Source organism: Geotrypetes seraphini, chromosome 12, assembly GCF_902459505.1.
Source record: "Geotrypetes seraphini chromosome 12, aGeoSer1.1, whole genome shotgun sequence".
Taxonomy (NCBI): Eukaryota; Metazoa; Chordata; class Amphibia; order Gymnophiona; family Dermophiidae; genus Geotrypetes; species Geotrypetes seraphini.
In genome coordinates, this window is record NC_047095.1 from 60,016,728 (window position 1) to 60,044,483 (window position 27,756).

Sequence of the window (27,756 nt, forward strand, 5' to 3'; positions counted from 1 at the left end):
AGATAGAAATGGAAGAAAAAATAGCAGACACGGTAAAAAAGGGAGACAAGACATTTTTTAGATGTATCATTGATGGGAAGAAGTGCAAAAGTGGCATTGTAAGACTCAAAAGTGAAGGGGAAGAATATGTAGAAGCTGATAAAGAAAAAAACTGAATTGCTTAACAAATGTGAATAGGGATGGAGGAGTGGTAGACCCTGATCGATTTTCAGAGGATTGTGTTCATGAGTGGCTAGCTAAATTAAAGGTAGACAAAGCGATGGGGCAAGATGGTGTACCTCCAAGAGTGCTGAAGGAACTTAGGGAAGTTCTGGTGGCTTCGCTGACTGACCTTTACAATGCTTCTCTAGAGACGGGAGTGGTACAGGAAGACTGGACATATTCGTCCCTCTACACAAAAGTGAAAGAAAGGATGAAGTAGGAAATTACAGGCCAGTAAGTCTGACTTCTGTGGTAAGCAAATTAATGGAAACACTTTTAAAACAGAGAATGGTGAAGTTTCTGGAATCTGGTGGATTACAGGACCAGAGGCAACATGGATTCTCTAGAGCAGTGGTTCCCAACCCTGTCCTGGAGGAACACCAGGCCAATTGGGTTTTCAGGCTAGCCCTAATGAATATGCATGAAGCAAATTTGCATGCCTATCACTTCCATCATATGCAAATCTCTCTCATGCATATTCATTAGGGCTAGCCTGAAAACCCAATTGGCCTGGTGTTCCTCCAGGACAGGGTTGGGAATCACTGCTCTAGAGGTAGGTCTTGTTGGGCAAATCTGATCAATTTCTTTGACTGGGTGACCAGAGAATTGGATAGAGGGAGTGCGCTATATGTGGTGTATTTAGATTTTAGCAATCCTTTGACAGTGTTCCATATAGACATCTAATAAATAAACTGAGTGCCCTCGGGATGGGCCCCAAAATCAAGTTTCAAGTTTATTTAAGAATTTTATAAACCGTCCAATCGGTCTTCTAGGCGGTGAACATTATGTTAAAAACATGTATGGGGTAACAATACATCTGTTAAAACAATAATCATTGTTAAAACATTTAAAAACAATACATAACAAAACAGGAACCAAAAAAGGGAAAGAAGGGTAGAACTACAATTTATCAAGTAAAAGAGAGAACATATAGGGAAAGAACAATAAGGGAGGGAATAAAACTATGTAGCCCTAAAAAGGGCATTTAGGTCTCAAAAGCATCAAGAAAAAGAAATGTTTTTGAATTTGTCTTAAAATGGTGAAAAGTTGAGGGGGCGTGGCTTGGACGCGAATGCTGACGGTCGGGTGAAGGAGAAGCTCCGTAAAAATAAGCTTATTTTGCAGAGTTTGCTACAAAAAAAATGATTTCCCATGATCTTCATGATGAAATTGATTAAAATCTACCTCCTTAGCTGAAACGGAGAGACGTTTTGAAGACGAAATCAAAAATAAAAGTGCCGTTTTTCCTATCCTGAAAGGGGAGGTGTGAAAAGCAGAAGATTAACGAAATTTGAAACTGCTGGTGAGCTACCTAGCAACAAAATCTTCTTTATAAATAATATATGAGGAGGTTTGTGCCTGTCATACTATAGAGATAGGCTGTTTTAAAGTGGCTCTCTCTGCCGGTGATGAAACAAAGTATGCTGTGAAACCTACTTGGCAACGGTTTTTTTTTTTTTGAACTGTTTCCTTGCTGCCAAAAGGAATTGCGAATGACTAATGTAAACATAGATGTAATATAATGTCAATCTCCTCTACTGAAATTGAAAAGATCCCGATATAGAGGATTGTTAGATTTTTCTTTCTCTTCAGCGCTTGGGCTGAAGAAAAAGGACAGAATAAAGGATAAACGTTTTTTTTTGACCTGAAGAAAGGTAATATCGAGGTAGTTGAGAGGCGCTGAAAACTGATGGAGACATATGCTTCAAGAATACTAAAGTAAAGAAAAGGATATACTAGACGGAATACTGCTCTCCTCAGTAAGGGCTGCGATTGGGCTTATAAGAGGAGAGCCAGAAAAAAGGAATACCGAGTTTTCAGCGCTGATGCAAAGTGTCAAAAATAAAAAGTGACTAACAGATTTAATAAAATAAATCTGTAAAAAGATTGACCAGCAGTATCTAAAATCTAAAATTCTAAGGAAAAGAAAGACTGTTAATTTGAATGTTATTGCCTTCATAGAGGCAAAGATAAGGCTTGAAGGAAGAGAAACATAGAGAAGGACTACCGACATTTTTTTTTTTTTTTACTCACAGTAATAGAACTTAAGACAAATAACTGACAGTTGCTCTAAGAATACTGAAATAAAAGTTTTGAGCCTGTTCTAAATATAAGATTGAGACAGATAATTAAAAAAAAAGAGAAAGGAAGAAAAAAGGAAAAAAGGCTGAAAGAAAAAAAAAAAAATATTTTAAAAGATAGAAACAAATCCTGAAAGAAAAATTACTCATCAATTTTTTATAAATTGAAATAGCAAAATAGAAAAAACATAAATTGAAGACTCAAAAGAAAAGAGACAAGCGACAAAATATTGAAACTGATACAAAGAGACAGTGAAAATAGGCTGAGATAAAGAGAAGAGAAGAATAACAGAAGATGACATCTAAAAAACAAAACAAATGTGATTCAGAAGCAAGTGGATCCGGTATTGGTAGCAGCAATAAAAGATCAAAACCAGAGCCAAATAACACACCCTCAAAAGTTCCGTTACCATCGGATGAAAGACCCGACGTCTTAGAAGAATTGAGACAAATTAAAGAAATAGTATTAGACAGCAATAAAAAACTAAAAAAAGCAATTGAAGATGCTGCAATTCTCACCAAAAGAGTGGATATAGTTGAAAATAGAATAAATGACCTAGAAAACAATACAGAACAACTGAATACAGACATGAGAAAATCTAAAATAATATGGAAAGAAGTTGAAGAAATTAAAAAAGACTTGGAAGACAGCCGAAATCGAGAAAGAAGAAATAATTTAAGGATCATCGGGATTCCGGAAGGGGTAGAAAAAAATGACCCTATAACATTCCTGGAACAATTTCTACCTAAAATACTACCTTTAAAATTCAAAGCTGCATTAGAAATAGAAAGAGCACACAGAATACCAACACAGAATAAAAACCTTCAATCAAGACCAAGAACTTTAATATTTAAACTTTTGAGACACCAACAAGCAGTAGAAATCTGCCAACTCGCAAAAGAAAACAAAAACCTCAAATGTCAGGACGCAAGAATCCACATTGTCCCTGACTTTGCAAAAGAAACTGCATCAAGAAGAAAACAATTCCTAGACATGAGACCCCAACTACGAGCTCTAGGGGCAAGATATGGCCTTCTTTATCCAGCAGTAATGAAAATCACCATAGCCAACAAAACTCAAAACTTTTCAGATCCTACAAAACTTCAGGATTTCCTCGATCAATATGAACAGCCAATGACCTCTTAAACAAGAACTTAATATCGAATACTGCATTTGTATTTATATTTATATTTATATTTAAACTAATAAAACATAAAGATTAGATATGGAATACAAATGTAGAATTCGATACAGAAACAGAACTTTCAACACCAACTGAAAAGAATGGGAAGAATATGGAACTATGTTTTGAACTGCAAGAACATTCTAAACAAAGAAACTGGAAAAAAAAAAAAAAAGTTTGTCACATGTTGTCATATGTAATAATCTCCTTAAAGAATAGGGAAAGAATATAATTCATACATAATATTTAAAAATGAAAACATTTCTTGTTACTACTTAGAATTCACTGTTAGTAAACATTTACTTTATTATACAATACAAACCAAAACAAAATAATAAACTCAAAAAATAAATTATACATTGGGAATTTATAATAGAATGAAATAAATTAAAACATTTCTAAAAGGGGAAATAAATTTAAAAAGATAAAATAAATAATAATGGTAGTAAATATAGTTATATATTGTAATAGCTTATAGGAGTTATATACACCTAACCTCAATATGCGTATCCAAGTGGTCATATTAAAAAGGGGAGGGAAGGGAGGGAAGGGAGGGAAGGAAAGGGGGGAAAATAATGGAGAATGGGATAAAGAAGAAAAAGGATATATTCTAAAATATTTTAAGTACTGGGAAAAACAAAATTTAAGGAAAATAATTCATATAATTTTAAGAAAAATATATCAAAAATACATAAATGGATCTTAAAATAATATCCTTAAACGTTAATGGTCTAAATCATATGATAAAAAAGAAAAAAACACTATTATTTTTAAAAAGGCAAGATGCGGATTTATGCTTTATACAAGAGACCCACCTCTCAAATATTGAATCTAGTAAACTACAAGGAGGTTGGGTCAAACATTGTTTTTTCTCACCAGCTACAAAGAAAAAAGCAGGTGTTGCTATTCTGGTAAATAAAAAATGTACTGCTACATTCAAATTAAAAACAGCAGATATTAATGGAAGATGGATAATTGTGGAAATGAATATGGGAAATACTACCATGACGTTATTAAATATATACGCCCCTAATTCGAACCAAAATGAATTTTTTAAAACTCTTCAACAATTGATTTTACCACTGGCTACTTCAAATCTAATAGTAGCGGGGGATTTCAATGCTGTTATGGATCCTATATTGGATAAAAACCCAAGTAGATATATGAAATCAATGGGCCTAGATAATTTAATACAAACTTGTGATTTAATAGATATTTGGCGTATACTTCATTTTGATGGACGGGAATTTTCATTCTGTTCTCATGTTCACAATTCTTTTTCAAGAATAGATTATATATTTATATCAAAACATCTAGCACATCAAGTAACAAAAGCTGCCATTGATCCAATCATTTTATCTGATCATGGTGGGGTATGGATTGAAATTAAGATCACAGATCAAAACACAAATAGACCAATATGGAAGTTTGATAATGCATTGCTTGCTGATCCAATATTCTGTGAAAATTTTCTAACAAAAATGAAAGAATTTTTTCAAATAAATGATAAAGATGAGATCTCTAAAGAAATATTATGGGATGCATTTAAAGCATCAATAAGAGGACAAATTATTTCTTATTCGGCATATCTTAATAAACAAAATAAAAAACAATATACTAACTTAGAAAAAGAAATAAAAAATTTAGAATTAAAACTTATAGAAAAATGGGATTATTCTACACAACAAGAACTGTTAAAACTTAAAGGTAAATACAATGAAATATCATCAAAAATGATAAGAAAAGATTTATTTTCTCAGCAGGCACTGTATTATGGAAACTCAAATAAGTCGGGAAGAATACTAGCAAATTACCTAAAAGTGAAAAAAAAGAAAACAAAAATAATTGCTATAAAAGATGAAAAAGGTGATACACTAACAAAAATAGAACCAATCTTAAAACAATTCCTAAAATTTTATAAATCTCTTTATTCTTCCGAGACTTATTTAAATAAAGAAAAAGAAGGTTTAGAATTCTTGAAACTATTAAAGGGTCCAAAAATTCCTGAACATATAAAGCGAAGTTTAGAAGAACAAATATCACTAAAAGAATTAGGAACAGCTTTGAAATCCCTTAGAGTTGGATCCGCTCCAGGTGGTGATGGTTATACAGTAGAATTTTATAAAACATTTCAAAATTTTTTATTACCCTATTTATTAAATCTTTTTCAATATCAACTAAATCAAGGTTGTACTAAAGGCACTATGGCAGAATCATTAACAATAGTTTTACCAAAGCCAAATAAAGATCCCACTTTGGTATCAAACTACAGACCAATTTCTTTAATAAATGTAGATGGAAAATTATTAGCAAAAATACTTGCGTTAAGATTGGCTAAAGCTCTTCCCCATATTATAAGTATGTCTCAAACAGGATTTGTTGCTCAAAGACATTCATCTCATAATACTAGATTAGCTTTCCATATGTTATACCTAACAAAGAAAATGAATGAGCCAACTTTTGCTGTTTCATTAGATGCAGAAAAGGCTTTTGATAGAATAGAATGGACATTTATGTATCAGACATTGGATTGGTTTGGAATAGGTCCTGGATTCACACAAATGATACAAACACTATATAACTCCCCTTCTGCTAGATTATACATTAATAATACGTTTTCAGAAAAATTTAATCTACAAAGAGGAGTTAGACAAGGATGTCCTTTGTCTCCTTTATTGTTTGATATTGTTTTAGAACCCTTAATATTAGCAATCCAACAAGTAAAGGAGATACAAGGTATACCTCATTCGGATAAAGAATATAAAATATCAGCTTATGCTGATGATTTATTATTATATTTGAGGAACCCAAAATCTACCATTCCACATTTACTTGAACTGATTGAAAAATTTGGAAAATTTTCAGGATATAAGATAAACTGGAACAAATCAGAAGTACTTCCATTAAATATACATTGTACAAAAGGTTTATTTAAATCATTCTCTTTTGTTTGGAAAGAGGATGCAATTAAATATCTTGGAATTTGGATTACAAAAAATTTAGATGACACAATGAAAATTAATGAAAAAAATTTATTACAAAAAGTAACAGAGATGTGTGAGCAATGGAACCCTTTACACTTATCTTGGTGGGGAAGAATACAAACTGTTAAAATGATGATATTACCCGTAGTCTGTTACCAAATGGGAATGATACCAGTTTTCTTCCAAAATTCTTTTTATAAAAAATTAAATAAAATATTGACAAAATTTATTTGGCTTGGGAAAAATCCCAGAATTGCTTTAGTGTCATTACAAAGATCAATTGCGGAGGGAGGGGTAAATTTTCCCAACTTTTATAGGTATCATCAAGCCTATATCTTACGTCATGGTATGTATTGGATCCTCCCAGAACCCACTATAAATATACCAGATTGGTTTTGGCTAGAATGGAGACTTATGTTTCCATTACGTCTTAGTCATGTAGTTAGTATCACGATGCCAAGGCTATACAAAGAACATAAAATATTCATGGATACATGGAAAACTTTAAGATACATAAGTAATCTAACTCCTATTCCAATTAGTAAATCAACAACTCAAACAATTTGGTTAAACCCCAAGATCAAAATAGGCGGTTTCAAAATAATCTGGAAAAACTGGATGACAGCAGGTATTCGTATTTTAGACGACATAATAAAAAATGGTAAAATGCTGGAATTTTCACAATTGCAACATAAATTTGATCTTAATAAAACACAATATTTTAGATGGTTGCAATTGAAGCAATCCATTCAAGTAGGGTTCCCTGAATGGAAAAATCTTACTAATTATCACAGCTTGGAATTCTTGTGTTTCCAGATAAACGCAATAGGACATGAAGCTGCACAGTGGTATAAATTAATATCCGGATATATAAATAAAAAACCAAAAAATGGTCTTAGAGACATTTGGAGCATTGAGATAAAGCATCAAATTAATGCATCTCAATGGCCACGACTTTGGTCTTGGAGATTAAAATGTACGGTATCAGCATCTATGAGACAAACTTGGTTTTTTCTTTTACATAGAGCTTTATGGACCCCTACACGTTTACATAGAATTGATAGCTCTAAATCTAATAGATGCTGGCACTGTCATGTTGAAATTGGGACATTAGATCATCTTTTATTCTTCTGTCCATTCATCTTAACATTCTGGAAATCAATTTGGCCTCAAATTAATAGGATGTTAGAAAACCCAATAGCCTTGACATATGATACTATATTATTTGGAACAACAATGAGAACAAAAAGTCAAATATCATCAAGTAATAACAAACTTTTATTTATTTTAACTGGAATAGCAATACAACAAATCACATTTAATTGGAAAAGACATGACAGGTTAAATTACACTTTCTGGTGGAATTCTGTTTGTCACATATATAAAATGGAGCTTACCATAGCAACACAAAAAGGATATATTAATAAATTTCAAAAGATATGGAGACCATTAACAGATTTTTGTAATGAATGATTAACTTTTCCCAAGATAGAAATTTGATTAGAAGGGAATGGGGTGGGACTTTATTTTTGGTTTTTACACACTATATTAATGTTGAATGAATTTACAATAAAGATGTTTTTAAATATTATTGATTGAATGGGAGGGAGGGAGGGGGGATTAACACATTTAAAAGAAATTATATAAATTTAGATCTACTGCATAATATTATAAATTTTGTATAAAATTAATTTTCTAAAAAATGTTAAACTTGATAATAATAAGTGTGTTTATCAAGTGTATATGTTTAAGATTCTAATATGTATATTTAAAACACTTGTTGTAACAAAAGAAAATGAATAAAGATTATAAATAAAAAAAATGGTGAAAAGTTGATTCTTCACGTAAGTGGACCGGAAAATTATTCCAAAGAGATGGAGCGCTGACAGAGAAAATGGTGGACCTCATTGTGTTGATAATGACGGGCTGGGTCAAGAACTGGTTGAATGGAAGATGACGGAGGCCTGTTCTTTTTAACATTTTTATAAACAATATTGCTGAAGGGCTGTCAGGTAAGATTTGCCTCTTTGCAGATGATACCAAGACCTGTACTAGAGTAGACATCCTGGATGGTGTGAATAACATGAAGAAAGACCTAGTGAAGCTTGAAGAATGATCTGAAATTTGGCACCTAAAATTTAATGCTAAGGAATGCAAGGTCATGCATTTGGACTGCAAAAAACCAAAGGAATGGTATAGTTTAGGAGATAAAGAACTTAAGTGCACGACAGAAGAGCAGAACTTGAATGTGATTGTATGTGATGATCTTAAGGTGGCCAGACAAGTTGAAAAGGTGACGGCGAAAGCTAGAAGGATGCTAGGGTGCATAGGAAGAGGTATGGCCAGTAGGAAAAAGGAGGTATTCATGCCCCTGTATAAGACCTTGGTGAGACCTCATTTAGAATATTGTGTACAATTCTGGAGACCGCACCTTCAAAAAAATATATATAAAAAGAGGATGGAGTTAGTCCAGAGGAAGGCTACTAAAATGGTGCGTGGTCTTCATCATAAAACATATGGGGACAGACTTAAAGATCTCAATATGTATACTTTAGAGGAAAGGAGGAAGAGGGGAGATATGATAGAGACATTTAAATACCTATGTGGCATAAATGCGCATGAGTCGAGTCTTTCATTTGAAAGGAAGCTCTGGAATGTGAGGGCATAGGATGAAGTTAAGAGGTAATAGGCTCCAGAGTAATCTAAGGAAATACATTTTTACAGAAAGGCTGGTAGATGTGTGGAACAGTCTCCCAGAGGAAGTGGTGGAGACAGAGACTGTGTCTGAATTCAAGAAGGCATGGGATCTCTTGGAGAGAGGAAGAGATAATGGTTACTATGGATGGGCCGACTAGATGGGCCATTTGGCCTTTATCTGCCATCATATTTCTATCTGGTCTTTGGAGGGGGGCATATTAAGTGGCTTCATTCCCTCCCTTCTTCCAGTCTGGAGCTTGTTTCTGGAAATCCTGCTTGCAGGCCCATTCTTGAGGTTTGGAGATGATTGTTCAGTGATGGGACCTTCAGGTACTCTCATGGTTTATTGGTTATTCCTTCCTCCCTCTCCCTCCCTTTCCTATACTGCTTGTGACTCCTATTAAGTAAAAAAAATAAAATTGTGTGTATAGATATGTTGTACTGGAAGAATTCACATTCTGTTTGCAACAGCACTTCTGGACTTCTGGTGCATGTGGAGAAATTTTGATAGGAGGCCCGAGGTCAGTGGTTCCAATAGCAGGGCTGGGGAGGAGGCACAGGCATTGCTGCTTTGCAACAGGTCATTGGTGTCTGCAGTTTCAGTAAATTTCTAGGTGGATTCCAACAAACATATATAATTTATAACAACACATACATTAACCCCCTGTTTTACTAAGGAGTGCTAACCGATTAGCGCGCACTAATTGAATTAGTGCGCAATGAATGCTAATGCTCCATAGACTAACATGCATGTGTTAGCATTTAGTTCGTGCTAAATCAATTCGTGCACCTTAGTAAAACAGGACCTAAAACAACAATTAAAGTTCAAAAACTTAATAAAAAAATACATAGTAAATCGGCATTGATAACCTCCCTAAACAAAAATGTTTTCAACAAAATCTTGAAACGGTCAACATTTTGAGATTGAGAATGATGATTGCAGTTTAGTCCATCAGTTTTATTTTTACAGCTCTTTAGCATAACTATGGAAAAATCACCAGTTTTTTGTGGAGAACAATTTCACATATAATAATAACAGTTTATATACCACAGGACCGTGAAATTCTATGCGGTTTACAAAGATTAAAAGATGGTACAAATTGATTGAACTTAACAGGGTGGAAGCTAGTGATTAACAGCTCAAGGGATCAGTTATTGAGGAGAAAGAGTTGTACGGGTCAGTTGCCATATGAGAAGGATATTGAAAAAAAAAATTTGACAACAACCTGTCCCAAAACAAAGAAAGATTCTCAGTTAATCGGCATTTTCAGCTAACTAGAAAAAATTGTCGGCAAAAAAAAAGGTCTCCCGTGCCCTTCAGACAATGTCCAAAGTCATTGGGGGGGGGGAAGTGACCCAGAAAGAAGGGAAGAACAGATGCTGGATCTACAAGTAAGGGTGGGGGGATGATAGAAAGAGGTAGGAAGGGAGACAAAACTATTTTTATTGTAACTCTCAAGCAACCAGAAACTACAGTTATCTGGCATCCACCAATAGTTGAGAGTCTACTGTAGTGCTAATTTTATAGAGCTGCCCAGATTCTATGTACTGTTACCAAATGTTAAGCCTTCATCTGACAGCTGGCAACCTTTAGCTTTTCTTTTAAGATGTTGCACAAATCAAACAGTTCTACTTCAATCAGTGCTGTTCTTTCTGTTGCTGCCTGTGCTTTCACTTTCTCAAAATATTTTTGACTTGAATATGAAAGGTGACGTTTAAGTAATACTAGATAAGCATTCTTGTAACTTAGAAAGGATCAAAGTGAAAGCCTGAAAAGTGTTGCTTGATGCTTTAATTGATATTAATAGCATCATATACAAAATTGCTCAATGAGATTTCTTTTGAATGTCTAAATATATATTGGAAGGGTGCAGTCTATTTTAATTAACATTTTGTATGGTATTGGTGGGATCAATTAAAAGAGATATTAATGACTAGAAGTTTTTTTTCCAGTGATCTGAATCAGGACCTTTTAGGGGACTTTCTTTCAGTACTATTTGTGATTCTCTTAACTAAAGATCTAAAAAGTTAGTTGAAACTATTTCTGTATTCACAAAACCTGGATTGTTTCTGATGTGAAAAATATGTGCTGTAAAGAGAACAGGCAAAAGTGGACCAAATATAGAGTCACAGGTTTTGTATACCATGATAATTATGGCATTAATTTCAGAATTAACCGTGCAAATATCTTATATGCATATTCATTGTTTTAAAGGCCATGTTTCTGGTGTATTGTGCCCTTGAGAAGGAACCTGTGCCAATGTCATTGCCTCCTGCCTTGGTGCCACCTTCTAAGAGAAAATCATTCAGTGTTCCAGGAGCAGTGCAAGGAATTTCTCCTCTCCCCTCACCACCCTCTGTTAAGGAGTCTCACCAGTCCTTGCCACCTGTAGGAATTCTACCTACAAAAGCACCAGTAATACAGGTATGGATGATGAAGTTCTGTGTATTTGTACACAGCTACAATGATCATAATCTTTGGTCTTTTTATTTCTGTGTGGTGTTGCTTCTAAACTTTTCAGGCAGCTTTGAAGAAGAGAGTAAATTACCTGCACTGAGTATATAGGTATACCTTGGGGTAGGCATGGTGGCTGCATTCCTCAAATGTTGCAAATGCTAATGATAAATTGCTCCTTGCCACTCCGCTGTTAATATGAATTTCTAGTGCAACGTGTCTAGTAGTCCTGAACGCTAGGGTTATACATCTTAACCCACGAGTTGATAGCAGAATGCTGCCAATCATCTTTGAACTCCACCTCCTTCTGAGGAAGCTGTTCTGCCCCCTCAGTTTTTTTTGTGCAAGCAAGTTGTTTAGAAGTGTTTCTGCTCTGTGGTTTTATTGTTTTCAGTTTTCTTACCCAGGGACCGGTCCCTAAAGAGAATCTGGAAAATTTGTGCTGCCCTGTCAAGCAAGGATTATTTGGATGGTGGTCGTCACCACGCTGCTTAGAGCTAAGAAGCTGTCGAAGGTGGCAGCTTATGCTAAGGCCTGGAAGTTCTTTCAGTACTGGTGTGCTGTGGATAATGTAGAGCAGTGTTCTTCAACCTTTTTACACCTATGGACTGGCGGAAATAAAAGAATTACTTTGTGGACCAGCACCGATCTGCAGACCGGCGGTTAAAGAGCAGTGGGCTAAGTCGTGGGCCAGACCCCGCTCCCATAATAGTACTAATTGTAACACTATTTTTCCATTCATTTTTCATATATACACACAATATAATCTTATTAACAACACATAATGGTTAACCACAAAATTAAACTACACAAAGCACACTGTATGCTTCTCAACATTCATTCCTATCGGAACACAGATAACCCCTAGGCAAATACGGGACCACAAACTAAAATTACTAATATATTCAAATGAAACCCTAAGATTCAAGACTGCATGCAGTACAACCCCAGAGAAAAAGAAACAAATACATTTCTTCCTGAACAGTGCAAAATACAGACAGCAGATGAAAATTCTCAAAATTGACACAATTCAATCACTAAATTGAAAATAAAATAATTTCCCTACCTTTGTTGCCTCCCTCCCTCCATGTGCCTTCCCTTCATCAGGGCAGTTGGGTGAGGCTGGGTGTCCTGCCCTCTTTTGTTTACAAACAACTCCTTGAGAAAACCAGCCATCTCTCTTGTCTTCCTTCCCCTCTGCAAGAAACATACCAGCGCTCCCACCTGGATGTTTTATGCTGCCTGCGGCCGGCTCCCTCACTGCCTGGGCTGCTGCAAAGCTGAGATTTACCACCACTACTTGCTCCATAGAAAGAGAGAGAAGCCTGAATAAAGATCTGATTTCCTCTCCTATCCTTGTGGCTCTTCCTCACTCCCTTTTTCTCACTGATGGTCTGTGGCCGAAACAGGCCTCGGGCCTGAGATCAGTGCACAAAGACACGTGCAGCGGCTCCTTGCGCGTCCCGCGCATCATCCGAAAGCCTTCTTTCTGATGTTGCGACGTCAGAGAGAAGGCTGCTAGTTTCGGCGCAGGATGCGCATAGGAGCCACCGCCTGCACCTTTGTGCATTGATCTCATGCCCGAGGCATGTTCGGCCACAGACCGGCAGGAAATGTCTGCGGACCGGCGGTTGAAGAGCACTGATGTAGAGCCCTTACGAGCTCTGATTTTGATAGTCCTGGACTTTTTGCAAGAGGGACTTCAGAAGAGTCTGTCGATTGGATTGCTAAAAGTGCAGATAGCAGGCATTTCCTGTTTCTAAGCTCGGGGAGAAAGAGACTCTCTGGTCTCTCCCCCAGATGTTGCCCAGTTCATTAAAGGGGCTCTTCGGTTTTGTCCTCTGGTACGTCTTCCAATCTGGAATCTTAACACCATATTACAAGGTCTCAATAGAGCTCCATATGAGCCCTTATGGGAGGCTTCTCTTCTAGATCTTATGGTCAAGACGTTTCTGGTGGCAATTACGTCAGTGAAACAAGTCTCTGAGTTACGAGGGTCATTTCATAAATAATGCATACTATTAAAAAAAATTTACATATTTTATTTTTTTCAGGTTTTTCTTTACAATCCTTCAATATAGTCTCCCTGCTTTGCAATGATCGAGTCCCAATGTCTGGGAATCTTAATTATTCTATCCAAGACACCATTTTTGTTCAGTTGCCGAATGGCTCTGGTACCAGCAGAAGAAAGCTCTTCCAGAGATGCAAAACAATGTCCACGCATAGGTTGTTTCAACTTTGGAAAAAGGTCGAAGTCTAGTGGACTCATCTCTGGACTGTAGGGAGCATGAGGTAACACCTCCCAGCTGCATTTGCGTAGTTTTCCAATGATGAGTGGAGAGCTCCATCTTCCCCATGACCAAAAATATTTTGATGAGCTCAATCAAAAGTCAAAAATGATGATTTTTGCTTATGATCATGAAGGCATCATCATCACAGACAAAGTTCCATGTGGGAGAAGTGTCACAGCAATGTATTATTGTGATTTTTGTGCAAAAAATGCACCAAACTTGACCTCAGTTGCTCTTGGCTGGGCCACTCATTCTTCATGACAAAGCTCGCCCGCACATAGGGAATGTTGTCATTGAAAAACTACACAAATACAGCTGGGGTGCATGGGTGTTACCTCATGCACCCGTCTTTTCCATTAAAATGGAAAGATCTAACGCCTTAACATAGATAAATTGTTGAGAGACCACGTCTCTTCTAGCTAAGTAGCAGGGTCTCCCACTGACTTTTGATGGGGGGAGGGGGCTCACTGCAATGGACACCCAATCCAGGAGCATTGGTCAGATGTGGTTGATCAACAGGTTGGAGCCTCGAGCCATTTCAGTCTGGTGGGACAAATGGTCTGAGTTTCCTTGGACATTGCTGCTATGATGGCTTATGTCAATTGCTAGGGAGGCACCAAGGGTGTGCAGCTGAGGCTGGAGGCTGTGCTCTGTTACAGGGGGCAGAGTGTCATCTTCAGGCTGTTTCAGCAGCGCATGTATTGGGAGTAGACAATGTCCAGGCTGATTTTCTCAGCATTCCAACCATTGTTCATGATATCTGAAGGAGAGCCAATTTCAGCACGAGCAGCAGGTTGCAGATGCTGCTCGTGCCAGTGAAGTTAGAGATATGGGAAGGTGAAGGGAAGATGTGCATGGTAGGAGGGGAAGCAGGGAAGGATAAGGGATGCCATTATATGCAGCTCCTAGGTGTTTTGTGGCTTGATGGAACTATGGTTGATTGGTGTACATTATGATGGGTAGCAGACTAGTTTCCAGTTACTCTTTGGGTAGCCTTGTTCTTTTCCGCATATATAAAGGGTTTGCTTCTTGCATTGATTTTGCTGAAAGTTATCAAGTGCTTCCAGCTAAGAAAGTTTAGGAGACTATTACTGGATATGGTCCCTAATTTATCCATATGAATAAGAGGCGCTTTATGCCAATGTAATGCCTGTAAATATGGGTTTTTCCCAAGAGTTAATATGCCTACTGCTATTACTTTTGAAGGAAATGCAGTGAAAGCAGATAATATAAAATGTTTCCATTCTATTTGAGTGACTCCAAACAATTGAAAAGGAAATAGTATTTTTATACACTTCTGGTATGCATTGGCTCCATCACTGATATAAAGATGATTTTTTTTGTTCTTCCAGTGGGTTGTATCACCAGCAGAAAAGATGAAATGTGATGAGATCTTCATGAAAATTGACAAAGACATCAATGGTTATGTTTCTGGCTTGGAAGTCCGTGATATATTCCTTAAGACGGGATTGCCTTCTACAGTACTTGCACATATATGGTAAGAGTGGTGAAACCACAGAAACTTGATTTTTAGATAGGCATGAAAACAGTTGTTTTTATTTACATCATCCTTTTTTATTTTTATTTGAATTTATACATACAGTTAATTATTTTAATTGTCACTTTAGATGTCTTGCAGCAGCTGAAAATTCTTCCTAAGATGTTCCTGGCTATTTTCCTATGTGCAGTGTTATCTAGAAACTAATATATTTTATCAAGTACCTTATTCCTATTCACAGTTCATACTTTTATGCTTTGTCAGTGAGTGAATTTAAATAGGGTATACAAGTGGATTTGAAGATATCCTCATGTGGCAATGGGACAAACTCTGTGAGTTCAAACTTTGTGGAAAGTTTTGAGCATTCACAGCCCTGCAATTTTGCTCAGCTGAATGGATGCAAAAACAAAGTTCTCCCAAAATTTCAAAGCATGTTTTTTTTCTTCTTTCCCTTTTACTTTTTCATTCTTATATTGCAACTAAATGCATGGGGTGGATGTGGTATTTTGATACTGAATAACCTTTTTCTTAATTTTTAAAATGTGTGTTTTAAATATCATTTTTCTTTGCCCTTTTTTATCTTTATCATTTTACAGAAATCATTACAAGATAAACTCATGCCCTAGTAATACAGCAAGGAAACTACTAATATAATACAGTCAAAGAAATGACAAATAAAAATTTCAGTTCTTCCTTAGACCACTAGGAAGAGGGGGAGTGAAAAAAAAGAAATAGATGAAAAAATAGTTAAAACAGTTTTAACATTGAGAACCCTTCCTATTAACTAATTCGCATTAGAGGTTTCTTCTGTGGCTCGGAGTGCTAAATGCTCAGACCCTGCTCCGACGCTCATAGAATTCCTATGAACGTCAGAGCAGTGGCTTTGTAAAACGGGCCCATAATGCTTTTACAATAAAGAGGAAAATGGAAATAAAGACTCATACAACCAACACTCTGACTGCCATTATGACACAAATCAAAAACTGGATGTCTGAGAATGACTAGGGGGAATTGAAAGTCAGATCCTTTACTTTCCCACAGTGAATTGTCTCTTCTGGGGGATTTGGGGTCACAAACGGAGACTAGGAGGCCAGGAGATTGTAGTCCTCTTTGAGCAATGGGAAGACCTGATAGTATGTTACTTATTTAAAGTGACAGCGTTGCTGTGGGAGTTAAACGTAGAGTCGCTGCAGACTGTGGTGGTACAGTGCTTTATTATGAGTGCTTTCCAGGTGCAGACGTCATTTTTTTTTTCATTGCATCTGGACCTACTGCCCTAATTATGGGAGCATTTGGAGGTCCCAGAGGGTTCCTTAAGGGGGAGCTAAGACAGTGTCAAGGCTGTAAGCCATGGCTCCTGAATTTTAGCAGTTATTTGTCCAGCCTAAGGTGGACTCGCTGGTAGCTCAGGATATCAAGCAGACTTCCCTCCCTAGTAAGGGGGATGTAGTCTTGAAGGATGCGCAGGACCACAAGAGTGGATGTAGTCCTCAAATGTCAGTTTGAATGCCTTAGCCTTGGGATTTAAGGTGGCTTCAGTGCCTCTTTTTGGCACATGCCTGTAATACAAGACTCCATCATACCACAGGTGTCATACCACAACTAGTCATGATAGGGATTGACTATGTATTGACTGCCCTGTATAAAATTAGAGTTTTGAGCAAAGTCTCATCCTTTTCCATCTCTGCCTGCAGAATGCTTTGGCTCAGACAACAGACAGGAGATTCAGCCTCTAAAATCACCATAAGCAGACTCCCCTTTAAGGGGCAGATGCTTTTTGGAAAGGGTTTGGGTGATCTTATGGCCAGTAAGGTAGATCATTGTTCTAAGACCAAAACATACAATAATGGGAGGTGAAGGTATGAACCGAGGACCAAGTAGCTGCTTTGTAGGTCAGCATGAATAGGCTCGATGCCATAATGACCTGCGACACTGTCAAAGTCCTCTGATGCTGATGACGATGCAGCGGTGATAGTGATGCCGACTCCTTCGATGCGTGTTGCTGAAAAGAACAGATATGATGGCACCTGCCACATGTTTCAAAAATCTAATGAACGAGCAAGATATCGACAGGGAAACCATCTCAGCCGAAATTGAATCCGAGACTGAGGCAATGCCAAGAGGCCCCACCGACTAAGTGCCCATGAGTGATCATGAGGTGAAGAAAATTAAAGTCATTGTCTTTCTTTTTTTTTAAACGAGAAAAGATAGTAAAAAATAATTAAAATAGAATACATGTGAGTGGGAAGGCAAAAAGATTGTTTGAAAACGCGACTTCTTAGCTCCACGGAAAACTTAGAACTGAGGAGCCACATGCCTATGTCGAGTGGAAAGGCCTCGCGCATGCACGGTGTGGGCTATCACAAACTTTCTAAATTTCTTAAAGTGGCGGTGCACTTTTAAAGTGTCCGTAAAGAGGAATAATTAATTTAATTTTATAGACAAGTAAACATACACATCCTGGGGGGTGGGGAGGTAGGGAATAAAATTGGAATTGATTCAAGGTTTTAATGAATAGTTTCATGAAGGTTTTATTATAATTGTTTATTAGCTGGGAGGGTGGGGGAAATTTTGTTATGCAGTAGTATTTGTAAGTTTTGTTGTGCTTACTATGTAATGATCAAATATGTGAATTATTTTATTGCGCATTTGTAGTTTGAAAAATCAATAAAGAATTTAAAAAATAAAAAATAAAGTGTCCCTACCGGGGCTCTGTGGATGACATCACCCACATGTGAGAATATGCTGCCTGCTTGTCCTGGGATAAATCTACAAAATGATCCACCTGGAGGTAGCTGGATTCAAATTGATATCCATCAAAAATTATGTCCAGCACCCAGCAGTTCAAGCTGATATGCATCCACGCCTTCTAGAATTCCGTTAGCCTTCCCCCTATCTGTGGGAATTTGGCTACAGTTCTAGTGTCATTGGGACTTATTGGAGGTGGTTGTGGAGCATGATCCGGAGGACTGGGCACGTCTAGAATTACCATACCTTTCTTTGGAACCATGTGCCGCTGTCAGGGTTGAGAATCCTCCAGAGTACTGATGAAAGTACCTGGAGCCACAAAAATTATTCTGCATAGACCCTCAAGAGGTCCGAGGTCTACTGTGGAAAACAGCTACCTTTTGCCTTGAGAGTGCATTCTACTAGAAGTGTGGTATCTTTGGAGACCAGAGTAATTCCTCTTGAAGAAATTTGTAGAGTAGCTACACGATTCACCCTCAGTATATTTACAGAGGTTTATGGGGTAGATTTGGCAGTGAGAGAGGATTCCGCTTTTGGTCCTCAGTGTTAAGGGCAGGATCTGTCCCACACTAGACTCAGGAGACAGTTTTGGTATGTCACCTGCTGTCAGTACTTATATGTCCTTTGTACCAGAAGGCAAGATTAGGTACTTAACCTTGATAATCTTCTTTCTAGAAGAAGGACGAATGAGTCCTGACACCCCACCCTGTCAATCTGGAGTTTGCCTGCCTACTATTCAGACAAACACATGTATCTAGAGCTGGATGTTTTCTCCGGTCAGTCAAATGTATGCAAAAAAAAAAAGTGAGACTCTACAAACTCCATTAGTTTGAAGCTGGTTGCATTTTGATGGGTGATTACTGTTCCACAAATGATGTTTATTGTTTTTTTTAACCTTGTTAATTATTTCTTACGGAGCAGAACAGAAATATTTTAGCAGGGAGTCTCCCCATTCTTCCTCCTTATTTCTCTGTTTTAGTGCTGTCCAATTGCTTTGGTATAAAGTGAAGGGGGGCTGTAAATTTGTCCCCATCCTCGCAGTATCTCGTGAGTTGCCCCTGTCCTCATCTGCACAAGCCTCAAACACTTATGATTTTAAAGTGCTTGAGGCTTGTGCAGATGAGGGCAGAGCCTGCAGGGATGGGATAGGGATAGAGATAAATCCCATGGAGTTGGGGACAAATTTGTCTGTGTGTCATTCTCTACAGCACTGGAGAAGGAGGCGGAGCTGAAGAATGAAAATTTCATCTTTCTGCAATCAATGTGCAAGTAGAGGAATATCATCTATTGTCAGGATTCATATGTCCTTCCAGAAAGTATCTAATCTTCCTGTATGAATTATTACTCCTGGCAGAATTCTGCGCAGCTGCGTAGCACAGAATTCTTTTCTGTGCATATCTCTTTTTGATTATACCCTGGTAGAGGGTGTTACAGTAATCAGTGTTGGAAATAATTAGGGAGTGGATAAGAATATTTAGTGAGGGAGGATCGAGTAGTGAAGCAATAGAGCGAATGAGTTTTAACTTATAGAAACATTTACTGACTACTGAGCTGATCCAAAATGATTTGAGTAGTTTTACCTTTATGTCCAAATGGATTGAGTTAGAGTCTGTTGATAGGATCAGCTAGACGATCAGTATCTGAAGGTGGAAACAGTACGCATTTTGTTTTGTTAATATGTAATGATAACATATTCTGCTGAAGCCGTGAACTAATTTTAATCAATTTGGAGATGATTTCTGAAATGTCTGATTTATTGCTTGGATTGAGGAGGGGTGAAGTAATTGTATGTCATCCTATTGATTGTGTAAGAAGGGGAGCTAGAAAGACATTGAATAAGAGTGATGTCTGCACAATAAAATTGAACTTGGTTTCTACACATCTTTTTGACTGTGCTGGTTTTTTGTTTTGTTTTGTTTTACTACCACTTAGGATAGGGGAATTCTATGTAAAACACTAATAAGCTTTGCAGAATTTTTGAATATTGTGTGCAGAAATTTCAAATGTTTTGCACAGAATTCTGCTAGGAGTAAATTATGTTGAAGTGATAATTTTTTGCAGATGTTTTCTTCCTCTTAAAGTAATTTAATCAGAGTCTGAAGCTGCTAGGATTTAGTGTATGTATCTTTATTCTCTTTATATACAGGGCGCTCTGTGACACGAAAGACTGTGGGAAGCTTTCTAAAGAGCAGTTTGCCTTAGCCTTCCATTTCATTAATCAGAAACTGACAAAAGGCATCGATCCTCCTAAGGTTCTCACAGATGAAATGATCCCTCCATCAGACAGGGCTTCTGTACACAAAGTAAGGAATGACTTTTCTATGAAATTCTAAAATATGTTTCCTCTTGTTAAAGCCTGAGACTGATTTATTTTTAAAACTGCTGGGAAGATGTTGATTGGCACACCTGAGTTCAGATGGAGCATGGTGTAATGCTGGTTTCATCTACATGGCCACCAGTTTGAAGTGGGTCAGCTCATGCAGTTGGTGATTCATACCTTACTGTATGTTCAGAACATATTGGCACTGTATCTTTGCCATATATGTGTCAGTAATGTTCTTGGCTGATGATCATTTTGAAAGCTAAAACTGAACAAAGGTTCTGTCTATGCTGTAGAATGTTATTTGTGTATGCATTTTGGAAATTTCACTTAATGTCTGTCTAATGCTAAATATCTATTATCATGGAGTCTGCTGGTTTTGGTAACTGAATTGAAGAGAGCTTATTTAGACTTTTAAAGCTTCAAAAACTCAAGTAAACACAACATCCATAAAAGAAGCATGGACCAGTCAATCTTGGAGAAAAAGAATTCTGAGTCTTGGCTAATAGGCTTTTGGTATCCTGGTCAACACTTGCTGATAAATAAAATGAGCTCTGAAAAGTTTAGGTTTGGTTTCCCAGCCAGCAACCAGCCAATGGGTAATTTTATCCTGGAGATGAATGCATGACTATGTGGATGGTGTCACGAGAGTGTTTTGGCTTTCTGGACCATGGGATGATTTTTCCATTGGCTGCTGAGCAGGGATGGTGTGCATCTGTCAAAGAAGGGAAGAAGTATCTTCAGTAGTAGACTGGCTAACCTACTGAAGTGGGCTTTAAACTAGAATTATTGGGCAGAATGGTCAAAGCCCCCAGGTGAGTAAACGCTCTCAAATAAGTGAATCTCTAAATACCTCTGCACAAATGGGTAAAAGGGGTAATGTCTGGAAAGCTGTATATACTAATGCTCGAAGTATGGGTCCCATAGCTTTGTCCACCTTCAGTTTTTCAAGTTGTTCATTAACACTTTCTTCCGTGAAGGGTGTGGTATGCACGCCATTCTCAGGTGTAACTTTGCTAACCAGTCACGGTCCTTCTCCATGTTTTTCTTTTGTGAATACCAAACAGAAGTATTTGTTTAGCATGTTTGCTTTGTCCTCATCACTCTCCACATAATGGTTCATACCTTCTTTCTCCTTTCACTAATATACCTGAAAAAAATTTTGTCTCTCTTTTTTATATTTATAGCCATTTGCTCTTCCGCTTGTGCTTTCTCCAGATGTATCTCTCTTTTGACTTTTTTCAGTTTCATCCAATATTCCTTTCTGTACTCCTGCTTTTGAGTTTTTTAATATTTCATGACCTCCAATTCTTTTGCCTTTATTTTTTCCACCACTACTTTGGAGAACCATATCAGTTTCCCTTTTCTCTTATTTTTATTTATTTTCTTCACATAAATGTCAGTAGCTCTTTTTATTGCACCTTTCAACGTGGACCACTGTTTTTCCACTTCTCTTACGTCTTCCCATCCAATCAGCTCTTTCTTCAGATACTTTCCCATGCTACTAAAGTCCATATATTTGAAATTCAGGACTTTGAGTTTTGTGTGGCCATCCTCCACTTTGGCTGCTATATTGAACCAAACTGTATGATGATCGCTACTTCCTAGGTGGGCCCCCATTTGGATATTAGAGACACTTTCTCCATTTTTGAGCACCAGATCCAGTATCACTTTTTCCCTCATGGGTTCCGTCACCATTTGTTTGAAAACAACCCCTTGAAAGGCATCCACAATCTCCCTACTTCTTTCCAATTCCACAGATAGAACTTGCCAGTCCACATCCAGCAGTTTGAAATCACCCAGCAACAGCACTTCCCCTTTCTTTCCCAACTTTTGTATATCCGTAATCAGATCTTTGTCAATTTGTTGCAATTGAGTCGGTGGTCTGTAGACAACACCCAAGTAGATAGAAATTCCATATTCTCTTTTCAAAACAATCCATTTTGCTTCTTCCTTTCCCCAGGCCCCCTGCATTTCAGTCGCTTGGATATTTGTCTTTACATAGAGAGCTACTTTCACCTTTTTGACAATTTCTGTCTTTCCTAAAAAGATTATAGTCCAGTATGTTGGTGTCCCATCCATGAGAATCACTGAACCATGTCTCTGTGATAGCAATGATATCCAAGTCTGCCTCTAACATCAGGGCTTGCAGATCCTGATTTTTGTTGCTCAGACCGTGGGCGTTTGTGGTCATTGCTTTCCAGTTACTATTCCTCAACAATCTCATTTTTTTATATAGTTTTTAATTTCAGCTCATTTCCTGTTGCATCACTAGGAAGTGAATTGCTAATATTGTTGTTTTCATTGCCATCTTTATTATCATCAAATCTTGTCTTTTGCTGGGGGTGGCCATCGGAAGTAACCTCCATACATACGCCATCCCCATCTTCTAGTTTAAATGCCTAGAAACATGTCCTGAATGTCTCAGCTAGGATTATTTTTCCTACCATGGTAAGGTGCAGCCCATCATTACAAAACAGTCTCTTGGTTTTTCTTCTATTTCTCCATCCTCCTATGTACCTAAAGCCTTCTTGATGGCACCAGACTTTGAGCCATCTATTGAAGTTCTTAGTATTTTGTACTCTTTACTCTCTCTTTCCATAAGTATGTAGTATTTCTGAAAAAGCTAGTCGTTACAAAAGGTTTTATCCCCTCTCCCAGCTCCTGAAAAACTTTCTGCATTGCAAGTCGGTTTTTGTTGGCTAGGTCATTTGTTCCGAGGTGGAAGGTTCAAATTCTTTGCTTCTTTTCTAATTATAGTCAGTATTTGTCTGGCATTCCTGGTAGCTGAGGGTCCCGGAAGGCATTTCACTATTTTGAGTTTCTTGTCCTGTGTTTCAAGGTTAATCTCTCTGATGATGGAATCCCCAAGCAGCAATACTTTCCTGGTTTTGAGCTTTTTTATATGTACTTTGGGGGTTCTTTACTTCACAAGTTATCCTCACTGGTTCTAGTTCCTCCTCAGTTCTTTTATCTAGACTAGAGCATCACAATGCACTTAGAAGGACAACGCAGACACTTCCAAAGACTTAAGTATCATCCAATACACCGCAGTGAGGCTTATCTTCAACCTAAAAAAAATTTGACTGCTTAACTCCATTCTTCCAAAACTACACTGGCTGTCAGCTGTGAGAAGAGTCTTCTTCAAATTTGGATACTTCTTCTACAAAGCACTATATGGCCTACTCCCCAACTGCCTTACTGAACCTTTCCTGTTCTCCTGGCTTAGCCACTCCACATGGCATCAGTCATTCTTTACCTTCCTCTCAAAGGCTGTACCCAGAAAAGGTTAGCAGACTCCAGAGATCCAGAACTGAATCAACTGATTAGAGTATCAGCTTCTTACAAGCACTTTAGAAAGCTTCTAAAAACATGTCTTTTAGCTAACTCCTGTAATACTTTGTAAGATACATTCAAACGTAATTATACTGTTAACTGTTAATGCTTAAATTGTTGTAGCTCACTGACAGTGGTTAGTCTGCCTCTTTTCTAAACTGTATAGAGCCATACTGTATGTATGTATTTTGTGATACATAAATAAAAATTTGTTACGTTATCATCTAGCTCACATTTGCAGCTGAATCCTGTGGTACCATTTTACCCTGATGCACATCCTTCCTAAACCTGGAAGCAGTACTACTTCCATATATATAGGATGTACAACTTTTATGGCTCACTCAGTGAACAAATTTCTTTGGATTGCAGATTGTCATAATTCTGATAGACCCACACCTTTGGGCTGTTCAGCTATATGTAGCCTTTAGTTTAAATTTATGCTTTATTCAGTAGCCCCAAAATATACATTTGAGCATACAGTAACAACAAATGATGGCAGAATATGACCCAATTGTTCCATTTAGTCTTGCTCTTGCCAGGTTGAGATTCTTCCACTTTTGAGATGGGATGAGTATTAAATTAAATGCTCAGTACTGATTTATTGTGTACTTTTTGCATGTTAATATATTTGTTTGGATGTGAAACAAACTTGTTTGTGCAATCAATCACTCTTTTGGAATCGACCAAAAATTGGATCACAGTAGACCCATGCGGTATTGCCTGGAGAATGTGGAATATAGGGAAAAATGAGATTGGCATAAATCATCTGTTTACACATAATAGGTGTACATTGATAGGGTCTTGTATTTCTGGCTCTGATTAGTATGAGTGCTTTTTCTTTTTTAAAAAATTCAGCTGAAGACTTCAATGAAAGTATATCCAGTCTGTTTTCCATCATCAGCAATATTTTTATAGGGAACCAGAGTCTGTCTGTGTATAAAAGAGCTCATTAGTCTAATGAAAAAAAAACCTAACACCTTAAGGGTTTATCATTTGATAGGGTAGATGTGCTTATTTCCTTAAATTCAAATCAATTAATATCCCAGTGCTCTAACAAACTAAAAAAATTATTTTACATACCTCAGAAGCAACTCGTTTCATATGGGGATATATTCCTCACGACTCACTCATTGCATCATTGGTCTCAATTTTTTAAACTTATTACAATAGAAAAGATGTCTCTCGAATACAAGGGAGCTGAGGTTGTGATATTCATTTAGACCTTAGCCATTGGAATATTCTGCAGGCCCTTAGGAGGGTTCCTATTTTGATCATGGGAGCATTGTTTCGAGAGTGTTATGTGAGAGTTCTATATAGGGCCTATTTTACTCAGGTGCAATTACACAAAATTGGGGGTATCGACACGCCTATCTGTCTGAAATGTGGCTGTGATCCCAATACATTTGTTCATTCCTTTTGGGATATTTGGACTTCCAAGTCTTTTGGCAGTCTATAGTCCACTACTTATGGGGCTTATTTTTGAGTCCAATTGCGGGTACTGTAGTGCAATTAGTTCTGGACCTGTCTGGGGCCTTCTGTGGCCTTCCTAAGGGGTTCCCCTCTGGTGTCATAAGGTGTGTCTTCTTGCTCGCAAATGCATTTTATAATAGCTGGACTGCTTCTGAGCCTCCCTCTTTTTGGACCTGGAGATCTATGGTGCATAATCTGGCCACGTGGGAGGCCTGAGAAGCGGTTGGTCATCCTCGTCTTAGGCGTAGTTTTCTGCTGGTTTGGGGAGTCTATTTGGATTCCTTATTGCCTAGAGGACGCAGTCTCCTTTTGAACCTTCTTGCTTAGCTTTGTTGCTGTGCCACGTGCTCGCCTCCGGGATCGGTCACTGCAGGCACTTCTCTTTTTTTTTTTTTTTTTTCTTTCTTCCTTTTGGGGACTTTTCATTACAGCTACCTGGGGCCACAAGAGTACGGGCCTTTGGGATATTAGTGACCTGTTGGTCATCTTCTGTGTGTTTATCTGGGGGGGGGGGCGGTGATTGAGGTAGGGTTTTTTTTGTTAGCTGGGTGGGGTTGGGGAGGTGGGGTAGGGGATTTCTTATTCTGCTTTCTTACCACACAACCACAAATGTTGTATTGTTGAATGTTGCTTCTTTTGTCTTTGTTTCTTTTTTTGTTGCTTGTGCTTGGCATTCACAATAAAAAAGATTTGAACTTCGATTAACTGGTACTCAAGCAACCGGCACTCTAACCCAACTGGCAAAAAAATTGCCGGAAAAAAAATCATCCCCTGAAGCAGCAGCAGTCCTGAGCCACAAACTCTCTCTCCAGCCTCAAAGCAGCGGCAGCGAATCCCCTCCTTTTCTCCCTCCCTCCAGCACCGAAGCATTACATTACATTAGTTATTTCTATTTCGCCAATACCTTGCGGTTCAAGGCGGATTACATAAAAGTTTTCAGAAATTATATAAAAGTTTACAGGAATAGCATAAGAGATGTCGTAAGAGTTACATATGAATTACCAAAGAGTTGTCGAGATCTTAAGGCAATAAATGTTTGGGTAATAAGAATTACCAGAGAGTTGTCAAGATCTTAAGGTGGTAAATGTTGGGTAAATAGAGGCATTTAGCATTAGTTGGGTAGTTGAGGGCATATTAGAGTATATTAAGGGTATAGAGTGGGTAGGTGGAAGCAGCAGTAATCCTGAGCCACAAACCCCCCCTCCCCTCCAGCCCTGAAGCAGCAGCAGTGGCGGTGGTCAAAAGAAACGTCCTGATGGGGCTACCTACGAGCAGCCTGTTTTCAGTGCTGCCTCTACTGACCAGCTGCTGGTTTGGGTAAGGGGCGTAGGGGTTCGTGGCTCAGGACAGCTACTGCTTTGGAGCTGGAGGGAGGGGGGGTGGTTAATATTGATCATTGAGATCTGGCATTAGACACTTCTTTCCCCCTGTCTTTTTGAGCACAGTACTCCATCTCTTCAATGGCTGGTCTCCACATGCCTCATTGGCTCCTCAGTTCTTCAAGGGCTGATAAAATTAACTCTGCAAGCTGTCCATCCCTTCAGGGGAGGGGATGGATGGATGGATGCTGGACCCATAAGTGGGGGGAGAAGGGGGAGATATTGATGAAGAATTGGAAGCCGAGATGAAGCGAGAATCCAAAAGCGGTAACGCGGTTATTATGGGAGACTTCAACTACCCCGGAATAGACTGGAGTCTTGGAAGCTCAAATTGCACTAGGGAGACAAAATTCTTAGAGGTTATACAAGATTGTTTCATGGAGCAGCTTGTCAGAGAACCGACGAGAGGAAATGCCACTCTGGATCTAATCCTAAATGGGCTAAGGGGACCTGCTAAAGAAGTAGAGGTAGTGGGACCGTTGGGAAACAGCGATCATAATGTGATCAAGTTCAAGGTTGAGGTAGGAATACCGAAAGGAAAGAGAACCATAGCGACAACTTTAAACTTCAGGAAAGGAAACTACGAAGCAATGAGGGAAATGGTAAGGAAGAAACTTAGGAACACTTCAAAAAAATGGCAAAAGGTAGAACTTGCATGGTCTTTTCTCAAGAACACGGTGAGCGAGGCGCAAAATCTATATATCCCCAGATTCAGAAAGGGGTGCAAAAAGAGTCGAATAAAGGACGCAGCGTGGATAACCAAAACAGTGAAGGAAGCGATAGGCAATAAGAAAAATTCATTCAGGAAATGGAAAAAGGACAAAACTGAGGGGAACTGGAATGAGAACAGGAAGTATCAAAAAGAATGTCACCGAGTGGTTCGAAAAGCCAAAAGAGAGTATGAAGAGAGGCTAGCCAGGGAAGCAAAAAATTTCAAACCGTTCTTTAGATATGTTAAAGGGAAGCAACCGGCTAGGGAGGATGTGGGACCGCTGGACGATGGTGACAAGAAGGGAGTGGTGAAGGAGGAGAAAGAAGTGGCAGAAAGACTTAACGCGTTCTTTTCATCTGTATTTACAAACGAAGACACATCCAACATTCCGGAACCTGAA

At 38.0% G+C, this 27,756-nt stretch overlaps 1 protein-coding gene across 3 annotated transcripts in view; it reads left to right on the forward strand.

The window, feature by feature from the left end:
- EPS15 (epidermal growth factor receptor pathway substrate 15) overlaps window positions 1-27,756 on the forward strand; it is a 312,116-nt gene that overhangs the window by 118,420 nt on the left and 165,940 nt on the right. For all 3 annotated transcript variants that reach the window (XM_033915879.1, XM_033915877.1, XM_033915878.1), the window contains exons 9-11: window positions 11,363-11,572; window positions 15,246-15,391; window positions 20,286-20,442. In XM_033915879.1, coding sequence (XP_033771770.1) covers window positions 11,363-11,572; window positions 15,246-15,391; window positions 20,286-20,442 — 513 coding nt within the window. The remainder of the gene's footprint in view (window positions 1-11,362; window positions 11,573-15,245; window positions 15,392-20,285; window positions 20,443-27,756) is intronic.